The following is a 25,671-nucleotide window of genomic DNA, read 5'->3' as shown; positions in this document are numbered from 1 at the left end:
TGATGTGCTTGGGCGTCGCAGTTAATGCGGTATACCTGCAGAACAGCACCAAAACATATATGCATGGCGCAACGTGTCGAGCACTCCATTAAAGCAGGAATGGGTAAACAGTAACGTGCGTTTGCTCCATGATAGGACAGCGCTGACCATGCGCTTATATAAGAGATACATATAGCTTAAGAAAAAAAACGTTACATCGTCTGCGGGAACTCGAATTGGAAGAATGCGAAGGCACTGCGCCTCCACGGTACTGTTCTCTCCCTTTGCCTCGTATGCAGCCCATATGAGTTATATGTGTCAGTATATGTGCCTCATATGAACACATATAGGCTTCATACGAGTTCATATGTGCCTCGTTTGACTCATATGGGCACCATATGAGCCATATGTGTCGACAAATGCGCCTCGTATCAGCACATATACTTCATACGAGTTCATGTGTGTCACAAATTAATGTGTCTCGTATGAACGCGTATAGGCTGCGTACGAGCTCATACGCGTCACAAATGTCACAGATGAACACATCTGCTGCATATATAGTAGTTCACGCGCTACGGAAAGGTGACTTGTATGGACTTATTACATATGTGGCATACCTTAACTGACAGGCGACACTCGTGCGTACACAAGAGCTCCGATATGCACCGTATCAGCTTACATCAATCTCGTGCGAAACACATAGCCGCTGATGAGTGCCTCTTATAGAGTGGGCCTTGCTGTTTGAAACACGCGGAAAAAAGGGATGAACAAGTGATTAACAAGTGCCCAACCAACGCATAAAAAAACTCTTGGCCTGTTTCAAATATTTTTCTCCTTGATTCTCTGCTTGTGCCCTCCTGTTGTAAACCGCGCCTATCCAAACAGTATGACGTTAGGCGTTTCCAATGTGCTTGGACAAACGTTCAGCCAGAAGGCAAATGTTGCCTTCTGGGCTTAGTTGAGCTAATAACGCCAGGTATTTTCATGCAAGAGCTCCGACTGTAGTTAACAATATGTGCGCAATGAGAGTACTATGATCAATGGTGCAGGCGCTGTGAAAATTAAAATACATACAAATATCAGATCTTTCAGTGCTTATCACAGAGCACATCAAGATCCACAATATCAGTGGAAGTGCAATCGGCTGTAGTTCAGCTCCTTATACCTTAAAAATAAACATTTGTCCTCGCACCTAACCGTCGAATTCTATAGTAGTGGGAAGCATAGCATAAGTCTTGTCAACGAAATGTAAAGCAGTTTTTGCCATGCCAGCAGTGGTGTAGTGGGTAGTGTAGTGAGCTGAAGATCTCTAGGTCAGTGGTTCGAATCCGGAACGACGCGTAGTTTTTTTTTCGCGTCCGAATTTTTTTTTTACTCTCTTTAGTTTACTAACTTCAATGGAAGCTGTTTTATTGTTAATTGCCTTATAATTCCACCCCAGCCCTTCCCTTTCCTTTCTCAATAATTGTAAACGTGTCATATGACACATATGTGTCATATGACACATACGAGATATTCCATAATCTCGTATGAATCAGACACATATGACACATATATACGAGATTTTTCGATAGGGACGTATTAATCGCTATCGGTTAATCGTCTTCATATTGATTACGGTTATAGATTTCAATCACGCGTCTTCAGCGCGCACTTCGCTTCTGCGTCGCGTGGTTGCTTCGGACGGCAGCAAGAGTTGGGGGGTGCGTACGTCGACTGATGTTTCGGAGTGCGATCGTTTCCTGCCGCCTTGATCCAAGCTTGAAGACGTAGATGCGACCGGCCGTTGTGAAATACCGAGATCTTGCAAGATCTCACGGTATTCTTTTTCAACGATACGGTACTTGCGTTGCTTTGCATTCATGGCGAAATGCAGAAGCTTTGCGGTGAAAGACGAGGACCGCAACAGCCGCACAAAGGGACAGCAGACAGGCAGTACGACCAACACCTCCACACCACAAAAGAAAAACAAGCGCGAGCACTCGCGGTACAGTGAATTCCAGCCACTGTACTCGCGGCATGACTCGCGGGCAGGGTTGCCGTTGGGAACATTTTAAAAGGAGCCAAAACTTGAGCTGAAAGTAGTCAAAAGTAGCCATGCCATTCCATCTTTGTTTTGCTCATTAATAAATTGAAGTGTAAAAAAATTGATAAAAATTATTCTTGGCGGTGTTGTCAACACTAAGCTTCAAAGAAATTTTCCGAAACTAAACGTGTATTTATCCACCGCTTTACGCATAAACGTAGGCATCCGCTCTCGTTCCCACGTGCGTTCCAAGCCAATCTCAATCCATAGCTGGTGGTCATTTCGTTTGGACGTTTGGCAGTGGCAGCGCGCGCTTGTGAATTTTTATTTCTTCAAGCTTTTTCAAGTTTGGTGGCGGCACGCGTGAGTCACCGAGGGGAACCAGAAGGCACTGCTTGCGTAAGTATACATTCTGTCCTTTTTTCCCTTTCATGTTAGTTGTCAGCTAATACTTACTTGTGAACTTGTCAAGAGTGAGGACAATGAGCACGCCTCGTGTGTTGCCCCTTTAGCTAACTTGTCTGTAGGCCTCTGTCAGCAGTTGTCTTTTGATTAACTCAGCGGCGCATTGCAAGGTGTAACTGCGTGTAAGGGTTGGGGTAATATGAAGTAACACACAAGTACACGAAGGGAAGCGCTTCTAAATGTCGCGTGTGTTTGTGTGTTCCTTCATCAGGGTGAACGCACTATCCCGGCAAATCTTGTTGGCGCATTGCTTCTGAGAGGGTTTGTTTCTCACGGCACATCGTACATTTATGTACGTGTATAGATATTATGATCATGATCGCAATGACAGTCGTCACGTGGTTACGGCGCTCGGCTGCTGACTCGAAATACGCGGGTTCGATCCCGGCTGCGGCGGTCGAATTTCGATGGAAACGAAATTCTGGAGGCCCGTGTACTGTGCGCGATATCGGTGCACTCTAAAGAACCCCAGGTGGTCGAAATTTCCGGAGCCGTTCTCTGCGGCGCCCCCCATGACCAACCAGTTGCCACGTGCGATGCAGTTGAGTGTTTTTCATCGCCAATTTTTGCTTTTGTGAGGCTAATCGCTTGGTTCAGGCATGCATGTCAGACTTCATAGAGTCGCAGCCTGCATGCCTTGTGCTTGATTGACAAATGCTTCCATGGCAGTGTTGACATTGTTGCGTTGCGAGTCTCCGTGCGATGAGAGAAATGTGACAAGAACAGGATGAATGAACACAATTCTTCTGTACTGCCAGAAGTAATGCTGCTGCTGCCAGTGATCGGTTACAGAAAAAAAATTGAGAGTACTTTTTATTTATGTGTGTCCCTTCCCGCTACTCAGAGCCTTGTATTACAAAGTCTAGATCAGTGTGACTCTACATATAGCGAGTGCTAGTTTCGAGCTCGCTAATTGAACGCGCTTGTTTTCTCTCTTCCTCATTTGGTCAATCTTGCGTTTTACTGGTTTCTTTTTTCATCACTATGCTCCTGGTAGACTGCACTCAGTTTGATGGTCAATGCAGTGAAGTTGCACGCCACTATTGCTGGATGTTATTTGGTTCACATGACAGCAGGCACAGAAATATTGTTTAAATAAGTCCCAAATTGCAGGCGCTCGTGACACTTGTAACTCTCAACTCATGAAAGTTCAGAAGTGCGTTGCGAAGTAGAACGAGATGGTTGTAAGAGTACCTGTCAGTTGTCATGGTAGTGTGAAGTTTTCGGCACCCAAACAGGCAAGTGCCAGTAGAGTATGGCACAGACAGTGTCTGGTAAAAATCCTTGTTTCCCCATTAATCTTTTGTCGTGTTTCCTCTGTGCAGCATGTCAAAACCATTCGCTGTGGTGAAGTTTCCTCTTGAGGATGACTGCCTTGCAGTCATTCCTGTCGGATGGCTCACAGAGACAAAATTAAGAGTGCTACTGGCCTGTGGCCAGGAGCTCGGAGGTGACGCGGCTCGCAAAAGCTGAGGCCAAGCCAGCTCTCGGAGGGGAGTGGATGCGTTGCCCAGTGGTCGTCGTTACCACTTGCCGTAAGTAGTCTTATTGCAGACATAATGATGGTAGCTTCATCAGCGATTGTAAAGGCCTCTTTGCTAGATTCTCTGAGTCTGCACCTCTGCATGGCTAAATTACGACTAAGAAGTCATGTTGATAGCCACCGCTTAGCCAGCTGTCAAAAAGAGGAGCAGAATGAACTGTTAGCTATTGCACTTGTAAGCTGATGAACTACTTCTGAAACTCATTAGTGCTTTGTTTTTGAAGACCTGTAGTTCCCAGAATTAGTGCTGAACTCAGTATGCTTAATAATATTTAGTACAGAAAGGTTTAGTATGGTAATTTTTTTTTTGCATTATGAAACATTGTTTTGGCACACAAAAAGCACAGACGAGGAAAGAGCACACAATACAAGTGCCAGACATCAATTGATGCTTTGCGTTGTGTGCTCTTTCCTCATCCATGTTTGTTGTGCACTGAGACAGTGTTTCATAATGCAAATTCAGAACCAACTCATCCAGCTGTTTACATTTAGTTCAGTTTGAATTGTAAGCCTGCCGCAGTGGCTGAGTGGTCCATGCTGCTGAGCCGAGGGCCCAGGTTACATCCTGTCTGTGGTGAAATGGAGCAGTGCAGAATGCGCTTGTGCTCTGTAATATCAGTGCATGTTAAACAACCCCATGTGGTCTAAATTAATCTGGAGTCTTCCGCTACGTCATTCTTCATAGCTTAAAGCTGTTAAATCCTAGAAATCAGAATCACACTTTTAATTGTAAATAAAACAATGCCTCTGCCACATGAGTGTTTCACAGGCTTTCAAACTGATGGTCTGTTGGCCTGAGTGCTGCTATACAGGCAGCTGAACGGGCATCAAGTCAGCAAAGCAGCCCAGAACAGCGTTTACATGCAGTAGTGCTGTGCACTCTCAAATGGCAGTGTTGTGGTTAGGTGCTGAGGAATGAAGCCACAGCAGTATTATTAGTGAAATTGGAAAAAAAATCCCGGTGCACTTGAAGGGGCTATGACAGGGTCATTCGACATATTGGTAAATTGGTTTTTGAGGAAAGGCAGTTTTGCGCTTCTGGGAATAATATGAAAGTCTGATTCCACTCCTGGAAGTATTAGTACGTGGGACGCTTTATTTTTAAAAAAAATGCGATAGAAATCGTGATCGGGAAGCTGTTCCCACTGCGAGTGGCCACCATATTGAACTGCTCATGTGATGTCACAATAGATGGCAGAGCGTTATCTGCAATGCAGGCTACACTGTCAAAGGACATGTCTCCTTCCTTTTGTGCATAAATGAAGTAGTGGTCCTACCTCATGCGGGAGTGTCATGAACGTGTTACTCTGCTAAAATGATAAACTTAATGTATGTTTCTATTGGCATAGTTAAGGCATGGTTGCACTCGGTGGGCTGGGCGGTATAGGCCTTAGCTGATTGATGCACCAATCTTTCACATTATACCGGTGACGATACCAGCGCAACCAGTGATCGCCTAAAGCCTGCGACCGATGAAACCAACCGGCGGATGGTCACTCGATCTGTCTTCGGCAGACCAGAGGCTGAGTCGGCGCTGCTTGTGGGCAACAAATTTGGAGCCTTTATTTAATGCAAATGGTCACCAAGCATGCTTCTGGATTAAACAATTTAAAATTAAGTACTAGTCATATCGAATAAAGCATGTACATGTAATTAGCGGGAAGCGGAGATCCTCTAATATCCCAATGTTGGAAGTCACATCCTTGATGCTTCTTGCAGCACTGTTACAGTGTGTGAACAAATAAAGCTACGACTGGTGAGAAACAGAAGAGAACATTTTTGGTAATGTGAACTTACCTTGCGTCTCATCCTGTACAAATGAGCAATATACAGCCACTTGTACACTAGCTTTGTAAACAAACACGCTGGGGTGTACATACTTGCAATTTACGAATCGGTGCATTCCTGCAGGAATCTTGAAGCACTCATTAATTGTATACACGAGTGATTTGCTTAACAAGCACTGAGAAAAGCGAGTGGAACCTCGGGATCCTGTCACTGCCGCACAATCGGCTGTGGGTGAAGTGAAATGGAGACAGCAGTGGCTGTTGGTCAGTGTGGGCAGTGAAGCTTTTGGATCACTTCGGGATCTACCGTGGCAGGACTGGGGTGGCAGCGCCGCGTGCTTTCGTGTGCCGGCCATCATTTCCCATGCTCTGGTAATGGTCACACTGACCATGGTTTTACAAAAGGGCTTTACCAGCCGAAAAAAATTAGTGTGTTTGACTAACATGTGCGCACACACATGCAGCTTCTCGAGCATCGGCACAGAAACAGCCTTATTTGGGATCGTAGGAGGTTTTGAGTTATTATTGCAGGTCAGTTGCCTTGTCTTGAAAGGCACTGCCGTTTTAGGTGATTTGCTGTCGCAGTTTGTAGTGCTCTGGGAATACTAATACCGCTGGTGTTTCAGTCTTCTGCAATGCCGAGTATGAAAGTAATGCACTTTAAACCAGACTGACACAATCTTTAAATCATTGTAGAAGCTAAAGTTTGGTACTTGCATTAAAATTTGGGAGGGTAATCTTTGTTCACGTTTTTCTACTGTGAACATATCATGCATGAGAGCATGCTTTGGTGCCGCTCGAAACAATGCTAACAACCTTGTACAATGCTCGAGGGCCCTTGAAATCTCGCTAAAGAGTTCCACACTGCTTTGACTCTATAGACTATATACTCAATGGCCATTAAAACTTCCTTTGTAGCAGCGCTCAGCGTGAGGTGATAGACTATCAGTTTGAGAGCCTTCGAAATGCCCGTCTGACAGGGATGTAAGATGCCTGTGTCATTGCCACACTGCACCTTGGCCTTATATATGCTGTTTGCTACCTGGAAATTACAAATGCCAGAAAGCAAGCATATTTAAACTACGTGCATAATGGCGTGACTTGCAGTGTGACCTGGTTGTCCTGAAATGTGCCAAATAATTGGTTGGAATATAAAACACAGTAAACTGCGATATAAAATGAGCTGGAGCATTTCCTTGTCTATTCTAACAATCAGGCTGCTCTAAGATGTTCATCCTGAAATACCAGCATGATACACTCACATTATTTTTTTTTGTGTGTGTAGTGTGGTGTCAATGGATCCCAGCAATGTGAGAAATGTTGCTTTATTTCATATGAAGTAGAATTTTCATGTAGATTGCTCAAGAGTTTGGTTTTTGATTTGTAATTTTTCATTTTCATTTATTGGTTTTGTTTGGCCAGTACAGAGACTGCAAACAAGGGAGAGCAAGCTAAAGGCGCCTAGTAGCGCCTGACAGAGGCCTGCCCTCCCCATGTAAAAAACAAAAAAACAAAGTGGCACTTGGCAATGGTACAAAGTTTCCATAAGTAACAGAAACAAGAAAAACAGCGGATATATTGACAACGAAACAGAGATCAGGCATGCATAGAGCTAAGCACAACAAAACTAAGATCAAAACATAACAGACAAAAACTGATTAGGTAAAAACACACCACAACTAGCTATAACAAAAATATTCATGAACAGTTTTCCTAAATCTGACCTCGGACATATTTTGTAGTGACAATTCTGTTAAATATGGATAGGCGTTTAATGTATGAGGAATTATGTGAGTTAGTTTTTGGAACCCATAGTTTGTACGGGATTTTGATGCATGGTATTGAGGGTGCCTAAGACTGTATGCTGTTTGGGCAATTAAATATGTGCTCTCGAAAGTCTGCCAGTTTCCTTTCATAAGGTTTCTTTCATAAGGTTTCTTGTGGTAAGCGGCCGTGATGGTTAGCAGTCTATGGTTGAGGAAGGAAGGACCTGTGCTCTCACTGTAATGTAAGTTATCAATCGCTCGTACAGCTCTTTTTTGTAAAGTAAGTACTTTCACAAGATTGGTTGAGGTAGTCGTTCCCCAGATCAACAAACAATATTGTACATGCGAAAAGACTAGAGAGAAATAAATTTGTAGTTTGAATTTTCGAGGCAGTATTGTGCGAAATTTATTTAGGATACCAACAGAGCGAGCCATTTTAGTGCTAACGTAGTTTACATGATCTGTCCAGAGTAAATGTTCTTCAAAAATGACTCCAAGGAACATTGTAGAGCTGACACGAGTTATAGGAGCTTGCTCGAAGTGAATTTGGAAGTTGTTCGGAACTTCCTTATTTTTGGCTCTAAACAGTATGTACTTTGTTTTCCTGACATTAAGTTCTAACCTATTTGATTTTAACCAAACAGACAATTGGGATAACCAACTATTGGAGGCTGCTTGCAAAATATTACTATCTTGCCCTGAAAAAAATACGTTAGTATCGTCTGCATAGATTATAATGTTGTCTGCTGGACGAAGGTTGACGATATCATTAATATATAATAAGAACAACGTTGGTCCTAGAACGGAGCCCTGTGGCACACCAGACACAATCTGACCGATCCCAGATGAAATACCGTTAATGATAGTTGTTTGAGATCGGTTGTCAAGGTAGCTAGCAAATAAGGTTAAAGGAACGCCGCGTATTCCATAACACCGCATTTTTTCAAGCAATATCTTATGGTTAACCGAGTCAAACGCTTTCCTCATATCAAGGAATATGCCAACTGTTAGCAGTTTATTTTCTATGTTTTCAATTAGCTTTTCTTTGATTAAGGCGGCCTCAGTTGTTTTGTTTTTTTGAAATCCGTACTGTTGCTTGGAGATGACATGGTTTTTGTCGAGATATTGAGAATGTTTGCAGGATCCTACAAGAGCGCCGAAAAAAAGGTGCGGCGCTACGAGTTCACTTCGGCCCTATAAAGCTCGGCAGTTTCTGGTAATTGAAATTCTCATATTTCTTTATTGATCAGAAATTATTTTGCATACTCAACAAGACGTTCATGTGCAATTATTTTTAGGAAATAAGGGCCACAACGATGTTATACAGCTGCCGTCACCACGTACGACATGAATTCTCATTTGTTAAGCCGCCGCGGTGGCTCAGTGGTTACGGCGCTCGGCTGCTGACCCGAAAGACGCGGGTTCGATCCCGGCCAAGGCGGTCGAATTTTGATGGAGGCGAAATTCTAGAGGCCCGTGTACTGTGCGGTCAGTGCACGTTAAAGAACCCCAGGTGGTCGAAATTTCCGGAGCCCTTCACTACGGCGTCCCTCATAGCCTGAGTCGTCTTTGGATGTTAACCGCCTTAAAACTAAAACACCATTTCTCATTTCTATTTAATGTAAGGTCGACATTGTGTTAGTTTTGATTGGGGATTTATGGTAGTATGCTTGCAAAATCTGGGAAAAAAAACTCCACCGTAGCTAATTGCACTTGCAGAGAAATAGAACGTGTTCAGACTTGGCATCAGCTTTTTACATTTGCCATGCTCTCAGATCAGCAGTGAATCTGCCAGTAACCATTTCGTGGCAAACTCTCTTACCCACGTTAACAGTACTGCGAACAGGTTTCTATTCACATGACATATATTCCGCTCTCTGTTTTTGGTTTCGCCATGACAGTTTCTTTCATGTCCTTAAATGTACCGTATTTTCCGGTGTATAAGACGCGCCCGCCATATATGCAGGCTGTAATTGAAAAAGTTGCTATATAAGACGCACCCTTATATAAGACGCACCCCAGTTTACCCAGTTGGGCTAGTGAGGATCAATTAAACACGCTTGCGCGACCATCATGAAATTCACCGTACTTGTGAGAAATTCTTAAGCAACGCTAAGTGGTCGAAAAAGGCAACACTCACACCATTCCTGCCCACGTTTTAGAAAAAAGAAAGAAAAACGAAAAAAACTCTCCCATATGTCCATAAGAACATTTTATTTCTACTTAAAACCTTGGAAGTCTTCACCTTCGGATGCGCTATCAAAAAGTTCGCCCATTTCTAGTGGCAACGCGACTGAAATATTCTGTTCGCACTACGTACATGGAGCAAACAAAATGGGAAAGGGTGGCTAAAATAAGAACGCCGGCTTGTCCTGGCTTGTCTTGACAATGGTGAGAAGCGTGATTGTTGTCATCTTTTGGCATTTCACATTACTTTTGCTTGGGGCCTCCGAAACGGTGGTGTGTTTGTGATCCCGGAAGTCGTCATCCCCGTCGTTTCATGATAAAGTTCACCTAAAAAAAGTTGCGCACGGTGGTCCCTGTATTGGAGTATTAACCGTGTTACAACCGCATCATTGGTAGTGATATTTTTTCGGTAAAAAAAGCTTGAAAATGAACCTGAGTAATTTCTGAACTCTCTAAAAAAAACGAAAAATTCGCATATAAGACGCACCCTTGTATAGGACGCACCAGCAAGATTTTTGAAAAAAAGCCGCGTCTTATACACCGGAAAATACGGTACCAATGCACCATGCTGGTGCATGAGAAATGTAATTATTGAAGTACTATAGACACATATTTAAAAAATTGAAAACTGATTTTTCAGGAAAGAAAGTGGTGCAGTAATTCTCTCGCATTTCGGTGGACATTCATAAGGGAAGTGATAAAGGAGGGAGTGTGAGAAGAAAGGAAGAAAGAGGTGCCGCAGCGCCCTGGGGTAATTTCAGCCGACTGGGGATCTTTAACATGTACTGACATCGCACAGCACACGGGCGCCTTTTGCATTTCGCCTCCATCGAAACGCGCCGCAGCAGTCGGATCACAACGTTCTTTTATGTGTCATAGGTATCTGCATGATGTGACATTGTTTGTCACGTCAACTACTTGTCATGGAGGTGTCGGTTTTGATGGGTTTTGAATTATGAAGTCTTTGTACAGCCTGTGATTGAAACCAAATTAAAATATCTTTTCGGCCAAAGGAAGTGTTACTATTGCCTGGGGGGCATCTCTATATAACCAGAAATTTGTTTCTGAACTTCGTAATTTTGTGTCTATTGTGTTTTAAGATCACCTGTATGCAAAACAGCCTGGCCATGCAACTGTTCTGTCCCTTCTCCAAAAATATCCTGAAGTAGCATTTCTGCATTCAATTAGGATAGAAATGTGACATTGTAGTTGTACACAGTAGTGTGTTCTGTACTTCCTGGATTGCCATCAATGACACATGTTCATCTTCAGCCCCACTGAATCACGCTGGGGAGAGCGTGAGCGAAAACAGTGCGCCACCCAGCGAGCTGGAGGAGTCGACAGCTGGGACTGTTGATGGTGAGATTTTCACTTTGTTTACTTTTGTGCAAAAAGAGAAATGCAAGCCAAACATGGGGACACAGTGAGAGGAGAGGACAAATGCTGCTTGTCCCGTCTTTTCACTGTGTTCCTTTCTTTTAATTACACTCCTATTTTGTCTAGTATCAAGTGACACGACAAGATGTAGAAGCTAGATCTGCTTTGTCTTATAGAAAAACAGAGCAAATTTTAAATTTCTCATTGTACCTGCTGCTGCCGAGCAGCAGTCAACAGGCCCAGAAAGATCTAGAGAATATACTTATTCAGGAAGATATTTGCATGGAGTTCTCGTCAGTGGCTCTTGCAATGGTGCTAGGAGCACATTTCTAGTTTCAAACTATGTGCTTTGAAAGGGGTCACTCTGAAAATCATCACATGTATTTCTCAAAAACGATTGTATTGAACTGAAGTGGTACTGGAATTTACAACCTAGTACTTCCATTGCTTTCTCTTGTGATTCATAGTGGACTGGTTGTTGTGCGCCCTTCCCAAGAGCTGTATGTTGTGCTTTTGTTGGGTTCTTTTGGATCCTGGCATTTCTGTTGCCTCTCTCTGCCTACATCACCACCAGGAAGCCACTCCTACAAATTGCACTCTACACAGTAGTCCCATGTTCTGTGCATTTGTTTCCTTACCAGCATAATTTGGTCGCTTCCAGAGGCACACAGGTCAGCAAGGCCCATATTGTAATTTTTCATTGTCTTTCAAAGTATTTTAAAAGTTTATTGGTTGGAAGTGAGTGCAGTGCCTTGGATGCAGCGAAATGTGCTGAAAAAAATTAATTGCAATATCACAAAGCTCCCATAAAGGGTGCTGAAGGAGATAAGCAGCCAATAATAGTGGCATGCTCTGAAGGAGGACCTCTTGCTTAGGAAAGAACTGAACAGCCTAACTGCCTTGTGGAGCACATCAGCTGGCTCCTAGTCTTGTCTTGCCTGCAGCAAAATGGATGCGTGGTAAGAGATAAATGTGACCTTGTTTTATTTCTCAACGGTTTGGCACCTCCTGTGCCTAGCAAGAAACGTTTGGTCCACCTCTTTGTTGCATTTCGCTTGTCAGCTAAGGGTTATAATTCCATAAGGGCTATCTTTGTTGCAGTTTTAATGCATTGATCCCTGCCAGCACTTGCAGTTAGAACAGATGTCTACCTCCAGCATTTTGGCCAATGTGGGTGTTGCCGTAAGCAATACTTTCCAAATGGTGCAATGCTATATTAAGGGCACAGGCCTGCTCTCCTTTCTGGCTTCTATTAGCACATGCTTCTCATGACACTGGAAGAATCCATTTGCGACTAACTGCTGCCATCTCTGCCATGGTGCAATAGCAGTGGAAATGCCCATGAACCAATGTAAAAATTGGCGAAGCTCATAGACTGAGAAGTCCTTTACACAACAAGGCTGCAGGTTCTGTGCTAGCTATCACACATAGAGCAGCTCCATTTCACCTAGGTGTTTGTCAGTGCATGGTGACATTTATGGCATTTAAATTAAGCTAGCAAGGAATAGAACATGAATTAGAAGTGTCTTGGAGGATAAAATTGGTGGAAGTTTAGGAGCATAGTACAGAGTGTGTTGCTGCCTACTGTTAGCCTCATATTGTTCTTTATTGTACCTCAGTGCGCAAATGATATTATTGCGCCCAGGTTAACCCTGCTCTCACTGAAATTGTTGATTGCTTCAGTTTCAGCTACCCTGCTGAAGCTGATGCGCCTGGTGCTGGAGGTCCGACAGCAGCAGCGCGACTTAATGCAGCGGTTACAAAGGCTGGAGGATCACGTGCTGCTGCGGTCAGACCGGCAGCTGGAGCAGAGGACTCGGCCAGTGTCCCCCTCGCCACCGCCTCCCACCCTTGCACTGCCCGCATTCTCCCCCGAGCAGTTGGACACTGCGGAAGCTGCCGTCCAGGACGACAGCGTGGCTGCTGGACTGGTGATTTAATGTTTCTGATAATTTGTGTCTGGAAAAAATGAATGCCTACTAACGAATTGCATGCATAATGTAATTCCGAGGTTTGTGAAGAAATCTTGAGCTCCAAGAGTATTTGCATGCCGTGCTCTGTGAATAACATGCTCTTCATAGATATAATTCCTACTGTTGTGCTGGAGTGTGCTGTCACAGTGTGTTTTGTTAATGTAAATGTCCTGTTCATGAAAGTTGCTTGCTGATATACACACTGGCTGTTTCAGTGAACATTTTCAGGAATTCCTAAGAATAGGGAGTTCAAAATAGAAGAAATATTTGCAGGTACACACGCACAGTTATGCAGTAAATTATGTCCACCACTGCTGAGAGATCGTTCCTCCAAAAAAAAAAATTGTTTTGCCATATCGAACTTGCGCTTCTTTAGGAATTTTTGAGAGTGTTCACTGGAACGCCCTGTCGATTCCTTGTGTGGTGAGATTTACTGTTGGAAGCAAAAGTGGTACGCAATGCCCAGCCGGTAGCAGAGCTTGCAAAAACTGCATCACGTGTCGGGACAGCTGTTAGGGGACTCTCTTTATCTGCTCTTTGGCTCCTATCAATTTGTTGGGCTCAGTAGCAGTGCTGAACATGTGGTGCTCGCAATATTGCTTACGGCAAGTGCCAGTTGTCACGTCATGTTTCAGCCACGCAATGCAAAGAAAATGCCACCTGCGAGACTGCTGTCGCATCAGAGCGTTTAGGCGAGAAGGAGCGCTAAACAGCAAACAAAGCTACTGATGCTGGTTCTGTGCGAAGCATTGCACCTGTCACATCTTGTAGTAGCTTGGTATTTGGCGGTGCAGTCACAGGCTTTTTTGGGGCAGTTGCTCTCAGATGGTGTCACTCAATGTCATTCGATGTAGTTTTCCAGAGCTCTGCCGGTGGCCGGTCGTTGCATAACAGACTTGGTTCCAACAAATTTTTTTTCTCAGTCAAATATTTCTGTGATTACATTATTGTTTTACATCGATCAACAGCAAAAAAAAATCCCCTATGCTTTTGTTGCCTGTGGCTGCCTTTCTTCGTATGTGTCTCATAACGAGCCCCTCATTTTCCTTACATTTGTCATTTATTGTTGTGCTGTTTTAATTTAGTTCAGCAGTGGACTTTGTAGCTAACATTAAGGATGTTGTAAGGTCTGTTTTACAGGAAGCTGAGCTTTCGGTTAATATACTGTTGCATGAACTGCTGTGAACACAGCTGGAAGTTGGTCCTCTCTCAGCGCGTCTTTAATTTCGGCTAGGTTTCCCAAATAATGGGGCAGCTTTAACCCACCTCTTCCCTGTCTTTTGCTCACATTATGCACATTTCATTACTTAATCTGCTGCCAAAAACAAGCAACATCGTTTAATTAAATGTGGTTGCTAAGCACGCAGCTTTACTCAGGTGCTTGGGGATTTAAATAAGCGCCCTTTGTATAGCATTAATTAGACTGCTCAATTTCAGGGTAGTGAGCCCCGCCATGGTGGCTCAGTGGTTAGGGCACTCGACTGCTGAACCCAAAGACTCAGGTTCAAACCCAGCCGTGATGGCCAGTTTTCCATGGAGGCGAAAAGCAAGCCGCCCGTGTGCAGTGTGATGTCAGTGGCGCATGTTAAAGACCCCACGTGGTCGAAACTTCCGGAGCCCTCCACTATGGTGTCCCTCATCATAGCCTGAGTCACTTTGGAACTTTAAGTTCTACAAACCAAATCAATTTTAGCGTAACGGCTGTGCAGAGAAAACACATCCAGCACATAGATATCTGCAAAAAGCATTATAGTTATAATATAATAATGTCCAAGATGCAAAGCATAATGGGTAGGAGTTGGCCACCTTTGCTTAATCGCTAAAGTTTCCCTGCTCTTAGTAAACTGGGAAAAAAAAGAATGTCCATATTGGTGGTGGTGCTTTCTGCTGGTAGCAACTAGTCAAGCTATTGTATCATACAGAAATTATGCATTATGATTGTAGGTACTCGCATGGGCTGTTGACAGGTAGTCACACAATTGTCTTAGCTATTCGATTCTGCTAAACTAAATGAAATTATAATTGATGTTTGTGCCTAATAGCTTGTGCACCTGTGGTGTTTCTTTTCGGCGAAAGCAGCTGGTCCGCCTGGGGGGCAAGGGCCTGAGGGAGGTGGGCTCCAACATAATGACCGCCATCATGGGGTTGGCTGTACAGAGGATGTACAGCCTCCATGGCCGCAAGGGCAAGTGGTCATTTATTGCCCTGAAGTTATGCAAGGTGGCAACAAGTATGTTGTTGCAGTAGCTTTTAACTGAATTTTAAAAGATGAGTGGAAGAACATGCACCAGGTTCTGCTGCGCTTTGTTTTCTTTTCTTCTTTTCAGTTGATACTTTACCAGTTTTCTTTTTCATTACAGGTGAATATTTTGTTACTGTTTTTATGGGGGTAGTCATCTGCAGTTTTCTTCCATGTGCATCTGAAGATATATGAGTCAGCAGATGCCTTTCAAAGAAAGCCCTCCCATCAGTCACATCCATCTCTTGTCATGGATCGTAGTCGTGCCTTGTATCTGCCAGCCATTTGTGCTCCCATATGTTAGTAGTGCAAAGTGGTCGACCGTGATGTCGCAGCAGCTTTATACAGTTGGTTAGAAGAGCTTTCAGGTGGATTTTCTCCTCAAGTTGTATTTGGATACTGTAGTCCTTTCATTCTGGCACGCACTTTGAGTTAACATGTACTTGTGGCCTTTTCTGTTTTCTCTGTTGCTGAAATAATCTTGATTTCTGTGAACGAGCAAACTTTTTCTGCTGGCCTAAAATGAACGCTTATCTTATGCAGATGCCATCTGTGAGAAGACGGGGGCGGATGTGGTGGAAGCGCAGGGGTTTATTAGGAAGTGGTTGCCAGTTTCGGTGGACCGTGGCGGCGGACGCAAAAGGCGTTTTGCCGAAGCGTTTCTGCCAAGTACCGCTGCCGGCCTGGCAACCACTGCGAGCCCCTGTGCTTCAGCCCCCAGCACAGTGCCCTCCCTTCCCCAAGCGGCCCTCACCTCCCAGAAATCCTCCTCCTGCGCGGCCCTGGCTCCTTCCCAAGGTCCCGCCTCCTGCGCGGCCCTCGCTGCCTCGCAGGACTCGCGCAACCTCGCGTCCCCAGCCACGGTGCCTAATTATTTAATAAATTGTTTCTCAGTTGGATTCTTTCGTTGCCTCATTTTGTTGTGCATGTGTATAGAAGAGATGATTGCAGCTTTGCAATGCCAAAACCCATGGCTTTCCCAATGCGAACATTAACTGGAATGTGAATATTCGCTGAACTGGAAATGCAATGGTGGCATAAACTTCGGGCAAGCGTTAGCAGAAAGGCTGAACAGTGGCCTAATTGTGGTATGTCAAGCCGGTGTTGGTAGAGCGGCTGAAATTGGGTACAATAGCGGCATGAATGTCGGTTCAGTGTTGGTAGAGCGGCTGAACAGTGGTCTGATAGTGGCATGAATGTCGGTTCAGTGTTGGTAGAGCGGCTGAACAGTGGTCTGAGAGTGGCATGAATGTCGGTTCAGTGTTGGTAGAGCGGCTGAACAGTGGTCTGAGAGTGGCATGAATGTCGGTTCAGTGTTGGTAGAGCGGCTGAACAGTGGTCTGAGAGTGGCATGAATGTCGGTTCAGTGTTGGTAGAGCGGCTGAACAGTGGTCTGAGAGTGGCATGAATGTCGGTTCAGTGTTGGTAGAGCGGCTGAACAGTGGTCTGATAGTGGCATGAATGTCGGTTCAGTGTTGGTCCGAACATCAGGCCAAGGTTGGAAAAAGTAACTTTTTGCCCCAATGCCGACGTCGGTACGACTTTCGAGCCGGTTTTGACCAGCATTATGCCAGCGTCGGTCCATTGTTGGTGTGCTGCTTGGGCAGGCTCAGTATTCATGCATCCTGTGTTGAGAGCCGTACACTAAGCACAATTGTGCAAGAAAAAAACACTTCGTGGACAACTGCCGAAATATTTAAGTTTTGCGAGGCTGTGAACAGTGTTTCGAAATGGCATCGCTGCAATGACGGCAGTAAAATTCCGAAATCTTCTTGTCACGCTGAAAACATTACTACACGTATATAGGTTAACTCACTCTTTTCCACTGCTTACAACCGCTCCAATATTATCCAATCCAATATAAGAAAATAAAAATGTGGAAAAATTTTACATCGAACTCGTAAACAGCGCTTAAAACGTCACTTATTCCATCCTCACATGCTTAACACTCGCACCGCGCACGGACCACTTTCAGCACGAAATTGTCCAACCTCTCCGAGTTTCGGCAAGCAATGCCCCAAGAATACGCTATTTGACTTCGAATTCTCACCACAGTGACCACCTCAGGAATGCCTCCTGAGAATCATACTCTGACGGTGCTCTCATATAAAAAGGGCAGATTACTTTCCTTAGTAAAGGTAACAAATACACATTTCCCGAACATTCACAAGCTACCACCTCGTTTTCAGCTATAAAAATGCGTGCAAACTCGCAGTATCTACATACATCGCGGTGTGTGCTAGCCCGGTTCGTAGCGGTAATCTTACAAAACGACAAAAGCACAACGAGGGCATCGAGGGGCCCCTGAGCTATTGCGGAAATAGGAAACATACATTCGTCAAAGGATGGCTGTAAAATAATAAAGTAAAGTGTTTTGCCTTCATTAGCTGTGTCCTTAGCTATTATTGATATACTGAATTAGGGTCCTAGTGCCGTTTCATTACAGAGGTTCTTTAGGGTTAGGTTTTACAGCCCTCTCATAGTTTCTATTAGCCTAAGTGAAATTTTTCTACATAAGTAAGGCGATCATCTCGGTGTTATTAGCAGCGAGAAGGTCGCTCGGAGTGTAGGACATAGCATGGGAGGAAAAACCACAAAGTATGGCTAAGTGGGCCATGCGCATAGTCAGCGGCTGAAGCAGAAGAAAAATGAGAAGCAGTGTGATGGAACGAAACAATAGATTCTTGAAAAGGCAGTGTGCTGCGCAAAAGGCAGGCACTCCGGCGATTTGCTCTAGAGTTAACTTTTACAGCTCTTCTGGTGCCAGTGATTGGCGGTCAGCCACGTGCGAATCTATTTTGAAACACTCTGAAAGCGATAGTCGATGTCACTGATTTGATTGTTGCAACGTCCTAATGGGCTACACAACCCTATTGAAAATATTGAGCGTGAATTCTGCGTGCCTATCTTTGCGTGTTTATTGCCACGCAAAATGCGACAATTGAACGAGGTCGCAGAACGCGAGACAAATTTCACATAATTTGCGCAAGCCGAGCAAGCTCGCAAACGCGAGACATCTCTCACATAAGTGCGCAAGCCGCGTAAGGCTCGTACAGCAGGAGACATCCTCGCGTAATATGCGCAAGCTGGGTGAGGCTTCCAGAATGTCCGAGAGCCAAGGGTGAGTCCCAGAATGTTCAAGAGCCGAGTCTGGCTCACAGAGCACTAGACAGTGTCTAATGAAGTTACCGTCATGATACCGATAATACCTTGCATGGCTGCAAGGCTCCTACATCACTGCTCAACACGGTACACTAATGTACTGCATTAAGGCCTCCTCATCTGTCTGTCACTGCCTCATTCAGCATGCATGTTGTGAGATAACAAGCTTTGCAGAAACGGTGCTTCGTGGGATGGCTCTCATGTGTGTAGCATGCTTGCAAAAGGACATAGATAAGGTCACCTTAACTGGCTTTATTAATGCCACATCCCTCATGATGGATGCCACACAGTGGCTAAACAATTTCTTCAGTTTCTCCAAGTCCAGCAGGTTGGCGTCTTGATACAGGTTCTCACTATGCAGCACCTGCAAAAAGGTAGGAGTATATGCAAAAAAATTCAGTTAATCTGTTTTCTGGAAATTCCAGAAAAGGGCACAAGTACTTCTTCCATTAATGAACTAATGATGATTTCGAAAAGTTTCAGGTTTGAAATACAGACACTGGAAAGCCCGACTCAATCACGCAGACTGCTCAGCATCAAACCTGCACAAAATCTAATAACCGTGTCACACAGGCATTTTGAAGGCTTTCAAATGGCTATTAACTCAACGGCACTTGAATACAGCTAAATGGGCATTTCCAATAGCCACTGAGTCCCTAGAATAGTGTGAACATCTATTAAGATTTTGAAGGCTTTTCAGTGGTAGAAATTTGCACTCAGACATGGAGCACTCGCAACTATACACTAAGGAATAAAATCAAAGCAATTTAATCGCTGAAAGAATACTAAACATGAAATGTACAACTTAGTTCACTAAAAAAAAAGAAGGCTAGCCACAAAACACTGCAGCAAGCATATTATCACTGTTGCCAATAGCACAAAAACAATGAATACCACCTTTTCAAAACTGTGTGAGCGCTACAACAGCTTCCCAGCAAAATTATCAACTGTGACAGTGGCGCCACAGAAGCTTGGTGCGAGATGATGAAATATCTCTACGGCGATCAAGCATTCTGTGTAGCAGTGGCATAACTCTCGAGTTGAAGTGCAAATCTCGAAGCTCAATCTCCCACCTTAACTGTTATCTTTAAATACATATTTAAATTCATTGCAGCGTGCTGCAGAAGTAGGTGGTCAGATCATTCGAGAGGATACCTGCAAGGTATCTCAGGAGACGAAAGGTCTGATGAAGAAACGCCAAAGCATGAGGACGTCTAACTTCAGAGATAGAATAGAACTAGGAGAGCTATCGAAGTTATTTATAAGTGCAAGGTAGCCAACATAAGAAAGTTTAACATGGAGAAAACCTAGCATGCTCTAAAGCATGGAGGTAGCCTAAAATCAGTGAAGAGAAAACTAATCACAGGTAAAAACCAGATTTATGCGCTAAAAGACAAAGAGGGCAATGTCATAAGCAATATGGATAAGATAGTTAAAGTAGCCGAAGAGTTCTGCACAAATCTCTACAGTAGTGAATGTAATCAGAACGTTACGGAGAGAGGCAGTAGAGCATAGCAATGGGACATCCCGCCAGTAACGAGGGAGGAAGTAAAGAAAGCCTCAGGAGCAATGCAAAGGGGTAAAGCAGCTGGTGAGGATCAGGTAACAGCAGATTTGTTGAAGGACGGAGGAGAGATTGTGCTAGAGAAACTAGCCACCCTGTACACGCTTGCCTCGTGACCACGAGTGTATCAGGAGCTTGGAAGAATGCGAACATTATTTTAATTCATAAGAAAGAAGATGTCAAGGACTTGAAGATTTACAGACCGATCAGCTTACTATCCATTGTCTACAAGGTATTTACTGAGGTAATCACTAATAGAGTCAGGACAACCTTCGAATTCAATCAACCAAATGATCAGGCAGGCTTTCGTAAAGGATACTCAACAAGAGACCACATTCATGCAATCAATCAGGTGATAGAGAAATGGGCAGAATATAACCAACCCCAATATATAGCCTTCATTGACTACCAGACAGCAATTGACTCGGTGGAACCACAGCTGTCATGCAGGCATTGTGGAATCAGGGTGTAGAAGAGTGTTATGTGAAAATATTGGAAGATATTTATAACGACTGCACAGCTACCATAGTTCTCCATAAGGTCAGCAATAAAATTCCTCTATATTCCGAGTTTTCTAACACCACCATCATTTTTTGGCACCGTGACCATATCATACAAGAATGTGAGACCTACTGCATACCTAAAGAAAATATGTGTGTAAGCCAAGCATCAGCCGTTCTATGCAATAAGAAGTCTAAGTGAAAAAGATTCGATGTAAATTAGAGAAAGCCTTGCCATTTTTGTACTTCTGCTTCTATGACTGCTTGCTGGATTTTTTTCTTTAGTTGGAAGCATTCTTCCATCCCTTATCTCTATACACTATTCCTCTGCCAAATGACGGAGTAACCCAAATAGCAATTCCCAAGTAGGGAGGGTGCCTTCCACAGTGACCACACAGGGGCTTTCAAGTTCTTGCAGCAATCAAAACATCCCTTTGTAACACTGGCCTTGAATGCACCACTATACTTTTGTGGCAGGCCAAATACTTATAAAATTTATGTTTTAAAACCACACAGAAATTCACAACTGCCATTATGAAAACAACCTAGTAATGTAACCATAAGCGTACCTGGCCAGCATGATCAGCATGGAAAGGCGCACAGCTTGTGTGCAGCTCCTAAAATGAAAGCAAATTCACATGATTAATTGCAATTTCCACAAAGACATTCTTGAAAAATCATGTTTTTGCACCACTCAGCCTCAAGTCTGCCTTATTGCTCCTGCAGCAATGAGGCAAATCTGAGCACAGCCTGGGGTGAGCTGGTGGTATCACATTACGCACCTGACACTACGTGCATCAATCCATTTGTATGATTGAATTTCAGAATGGCGAAGAAGACACACACACAGGAAAAAATGGTGGGTGGATGAGATTAAGAAGTTTGTGGGGATACAGTGGCCGCAAGTGGCAAAGGACAGACAAAATTGGAGAGACATGGGAGAGGCTTTGCCCTGCAGTGGGTGTAGTCAGGCTGCTGCTGCTGCTGATGATGATGATGACAGCCTGAGCACACCTACAAAGTAAAACTGTGATCTCGACCCAGCAGCACTTTACTGTGTTGAAAGAGAACAGGTACAATTGAATTACTGCATTACCTTGTTATTATCATTAAAAAGTACAGGGCTCTAAGGACTTCCTAATTTACATCGAAACGAATGGGTTACAGCGAACTTTCACGGATTACACTAACAGGCACTGAAAATCCAACACAGCTGCCCAAGAGAATATTAGGCAGCCGCGCTAGCCTTCTTTTGCGCTATGCTACCTGATACCAGATTAAAATTCCAGAGCAATTTACTCATACTCTAGCACTGGGATACGTTATGCCCCAGACTGATGCAGCTGTCTTACTAAAGGCAGAGAAGCTTTCAGTGTGGGTCATGTGTGCTGTGGCGTGAACACATGCACAGCATCGCCTGCTACCATTCAAGTCCTCTGTGTACAGAAATGCAGGTGCAATAGAAAACCCACATCACAAATTTGGCTAGTCTGGTCGGCCAAGCATGGGCCAGCTGACAGAACGAAGCAGCAGGTGCGACACATACCATCATCATCAGCCTGACTAGGCCCACTGCAGGGCAAAGGACTCACCCATGTCTCCACATTAACCCTGTCCTTTGCTAGGTGTGGCCACCATATCCCCGCGAACTTCTTAATCTCATCCGCCCATCTAACTTTCTGCCGCCCCCTGCTATGCTTGCATTCTTTTGGAATCCACTCCATTACCCTTAAGGACCAGCGGTTATGTTGTCTTCCCATTACAAGCCCCGCCCAGGCCCATTTCTTCCTCTTAATTTCAAGTAGCATGTCATTAACCCGCGTTTGTTCCCTCACCCACTCCGCCCCCTTTTGGTCTCTTAATGTTAGACTTATCATTTTTCTTTCCATAGCTCACTTTGCTGTCCTTATCGTTTGGCACGTGTTTTTTTCTTTGTAATAAGGCATAAAGTATTATACACGGATTACCACATGGCATCCTCCTATGACCGCTAAATAATTTATAATCAAATTTCTTTCTCCTGCTGTATTTGTTTCGGTTTCGACAGCTGAATGGTGGCTGTGACGTCAAAGCGAGGTTATTGGTCGCGTGAGGCATGAAAAACTGCAATACAATTGGTACTTCTGGCTCTTAAGGAATGCTGGCGTCAGCGCTGTAGCGAATTAAAATGATGAAGCAGCGATTATAAGTGCAGTTTTCCCACGCCTCACGTGACCTATAAGCTCTCTTTGATGTCATAGCCATAGTCAAATTGTTCACCGAAGCAGGACGGCAGAAAAATTTGATTATAAATTATTTAGCGGTCTCACGCGAATACCAGATGGTGATTCATGCATAGTAGTGTCTTCCGCATCATTATAGAGAAGAAAACATGCCACCAAGATTAGGTGTCTATACTCTTTTAAGCTGAACTCTCTTTATTAGCCTCCACGTTTCTGTCCCAAAAGTGAGAAACATGCAGGCTAAAGAAAAGATTTCAGCTTAAGTACCAAAGTGGCTCTAATCACACGATGAAGCGGAAAAACTCTCGACACTTGAACAGAGAACAAATAGGAATTCCAACAAAATTTTAGATGCTTGTAAGGCTATCAAGCATTTCTGAATATTGTAAACTGCACTTTCACACATACAGTATGCATGTATGCCAAGCTCACATTCAGTAGCCCTGTTTACCGGCTGTAATTATCATGGTCTGAGCTGAGTTACAGATTTAAAACCAGCCAAAAGATGCAACACAGGAAAAGAGAAGAAAACAGGTTGGACTATCAATTGAATTTTTTGTAAAGGAAAAGAAGGCTCGCATGAAGATGCGCCACACATGACCCACACCAGCGAAAGGCAGGACAACAAATAACTGTCACTGATATACAAGCACGTCATCTAAAAGAGAAAATTCTTTCCGTTGAAGATTGACTAATGGCTTCGCTACTCATACAGCCGTTGCCTTGGAGATATGCATCAAATACCTTACAGATTTGTTTACCACTTCTATACACCACTGAAGTGTCACAGAAATCAGGCGTACACACTGATGGGTCATCTTATGATTTACACTCACGACATTGGCACTGTAGTGCCATATTAGAAGCTGCCTTCCCTCTAACGAGTTAGTGCTCACTCAGGAACACATTAAAGACACCTGCACATATCCCTGAAGTAGTTTCTTGCACAAGCTAGCGGAATGTGATAAACCACTTCCTGCAAGTCCTGAACCTAGTTTTATGGGATACCATACTGCTATCCCGGTTTTTAACAGCAGTGCAAAGGCCATCAACACAATGATTGGCGCAAAAATTACATTTAAAAATTTTCCCGCCACTCGATTTGAACTCATGAAGTCTACACAAAGGACTCCATGATAACCGTTCTGAGGTGAATGGCAGTTCAGCCTAGCCTCTGGAATCTGTGCCAAAAAAAAAACAGAGTCAGCGCATCGCAATTTACTTCCGAAATTAGCCGGTGCTGATGAAAATTGTATGTTTTGCTTTCTCTGGCTTATAAAGCTCCACATTCAGAAAAAGTGTCGTCTTTGTGGTTAGGATGCGGAACTTCATCATCACAGGTCAACTTCAGCTTGCCATCAGTGTCCCTTTCATGCCTCAAAGTTGAACAATAGCTCCATTCATAGAGGAGGGCTGTGCATAAATTTCGACCACCAAAGATTCTTTAACATGCACTGACATTGCATAACACACGAGCAAATATGCATTTTGCCTTGTCGAAACGAAGCCACCACAATTCAATCCCGCGTCTTTGGGCTCAGTAGCCGAACACCAATGCAGTAGGCCACAGCAGCAGGTGAAAAACAAAAGAGAGCCCTTAATAGGCAACCTAACTTGCCAAAATCAACATAAGGAGGGGTCACACAAGTAGCAGTGGACTAGGAAAATAAAAGCTACTTGTGTCGGAAGATGTCTTCAGTGCTTACCTCAAAAGCCTGCTTGCTTGCTGGGCATCCTAGCACCGAGTGAAAGGCTGGCACAGCCATACTGGAGAGCTTGGAAGAGGCATTGCTGGTAAAGCTATGTGGAGATTGCTGCAAGGTAAAAAGACACATTTAACAGCAGCACAGTGCAAAAAATGGACTAGAATCAAGCATGTAAGGCAAAGTGCAAGGCACAAAAAGGAGCCGGTCGCAGAATGGAACACAACTGTTTAACCACATTTCGAAGTGGGCCAGGCAACAAGAAATTCATAACCACGGCAGTCATTCACAACCTAGCCTCAGACGAGACATCACTTGCATATCGATATCCAGCATCGTTTCTACAATACATGATACCATTAAAAAGAACAGACCACAGCAGAACGATATTTTCAGTAGAAGGCTGGTTTGCTTCAAATTCTGCATGCGTCCCTCAATTTGAAATCTGGCATGATTAGCACTGATTTCACATTCTCACAGGTATGATGAATTAATAGTGCCAATTGCAGAAAAACCACACTTTTTCCTTTAACATCAAGTAAGGTATTGGAGAGGTACCTCAGCATCAAGTTTATTCTTCGTACATATTAAAGGCTCAATTACCCTTAAATTTCACTGCAACTTCGGGATTTAGGGCAAATGGAGCTAGGGCACCTGTGTGCATTTTGCAGTTGTTTGTACCATTTCAGCTCCGAGCCAAAGTATGAAAAAGCGAATGCCAAAATAGAGGCGAAAAACTTCAGAGCAATTTGTTTTTATCTCACCGTTCTGCTATTCAAGGCTCGACTACACTGGCTCGGCTATAAGTACGAACGCAGCTGGATCATATGGAGCTTCGTACCTTAAATACACAATTTATAAAAGTACAAGTGAAATACAAGTGAAAGAGGAGGAAGCTCAATCCAAACGCATACAGCTGAATCGCAGTCTACGTAGTTAAACTGCTCGAGCGCTGTTACTTCAATTAGAGCGTAACATGCGGCGAGAATGTAAAGCCCGGGCCGAAGATCTATTGGTGGGCACATATTCCATTCTCGGCGAGAGATGAATGGCAGTACGGCGGCAGTACGGCGCCGATATCGTGCACCCCGCGATCGGATCAGCTGTGCATATTTGCATGGCATACTGACCATGACCGTGTGACCACTGACACTACACGCGCATTCATGCCCGTGTGC

At 44.0% G+C, this 25,671-nt stretch overlaps 1 protein-coding gene across 1 annotated transcript; it reads left to right on the top strand.

Moving 5' to 3' along the window:
- Window positions 1–2,275: 2,275 nt before the first annotated feature.
- LOC149324505 (uncharacterized) lies at window positions 2,276–16,976 on the top strand. Its single transcript, XM_089565470.1, has 6 exons — window positions 2,276–2,404; window positions 3,796–4,005; window positions 11,026–11,112; window positions 12,814–13,061; window positions 15,886–16,011; window positions 16,950–16,976. The coding sequence occupies exons 2-6, from the start codon at window positions 3,972–3,974 to the stop codon at window positions 16,974–16,976; spliced, it is 522 nt and encodes a 173-aa protein (XP_089421596.1). The 5' UTR covers window positions 2,276–2,404; window positions 3,796–3,971.
- The last annotated feature ends 8,695 nt before the right edge of the window (window positions 16,977–25,671 follow it).

This window comes from Amblyomma mixtum, unplaced genomic scaffold, assembly GCF_055824585.1.
Source record: "Amblyomma mixtum isolate Tamu unplaced genomic scaffold, ASM5582458v1 scaffold_28, whole genome shotgun sequence".
Taxonomy (NCBI): Eukaryota; Metazoa; Arthropoda; class Arachnida; order Ixodida; family Ixodidae; genus Amblyomma; species Amblyomma mixtum.
Note: the sequence above shows the minus strand (reverse complement) of the source record. Positions and strands in the feature narration are given on the sequence as shown.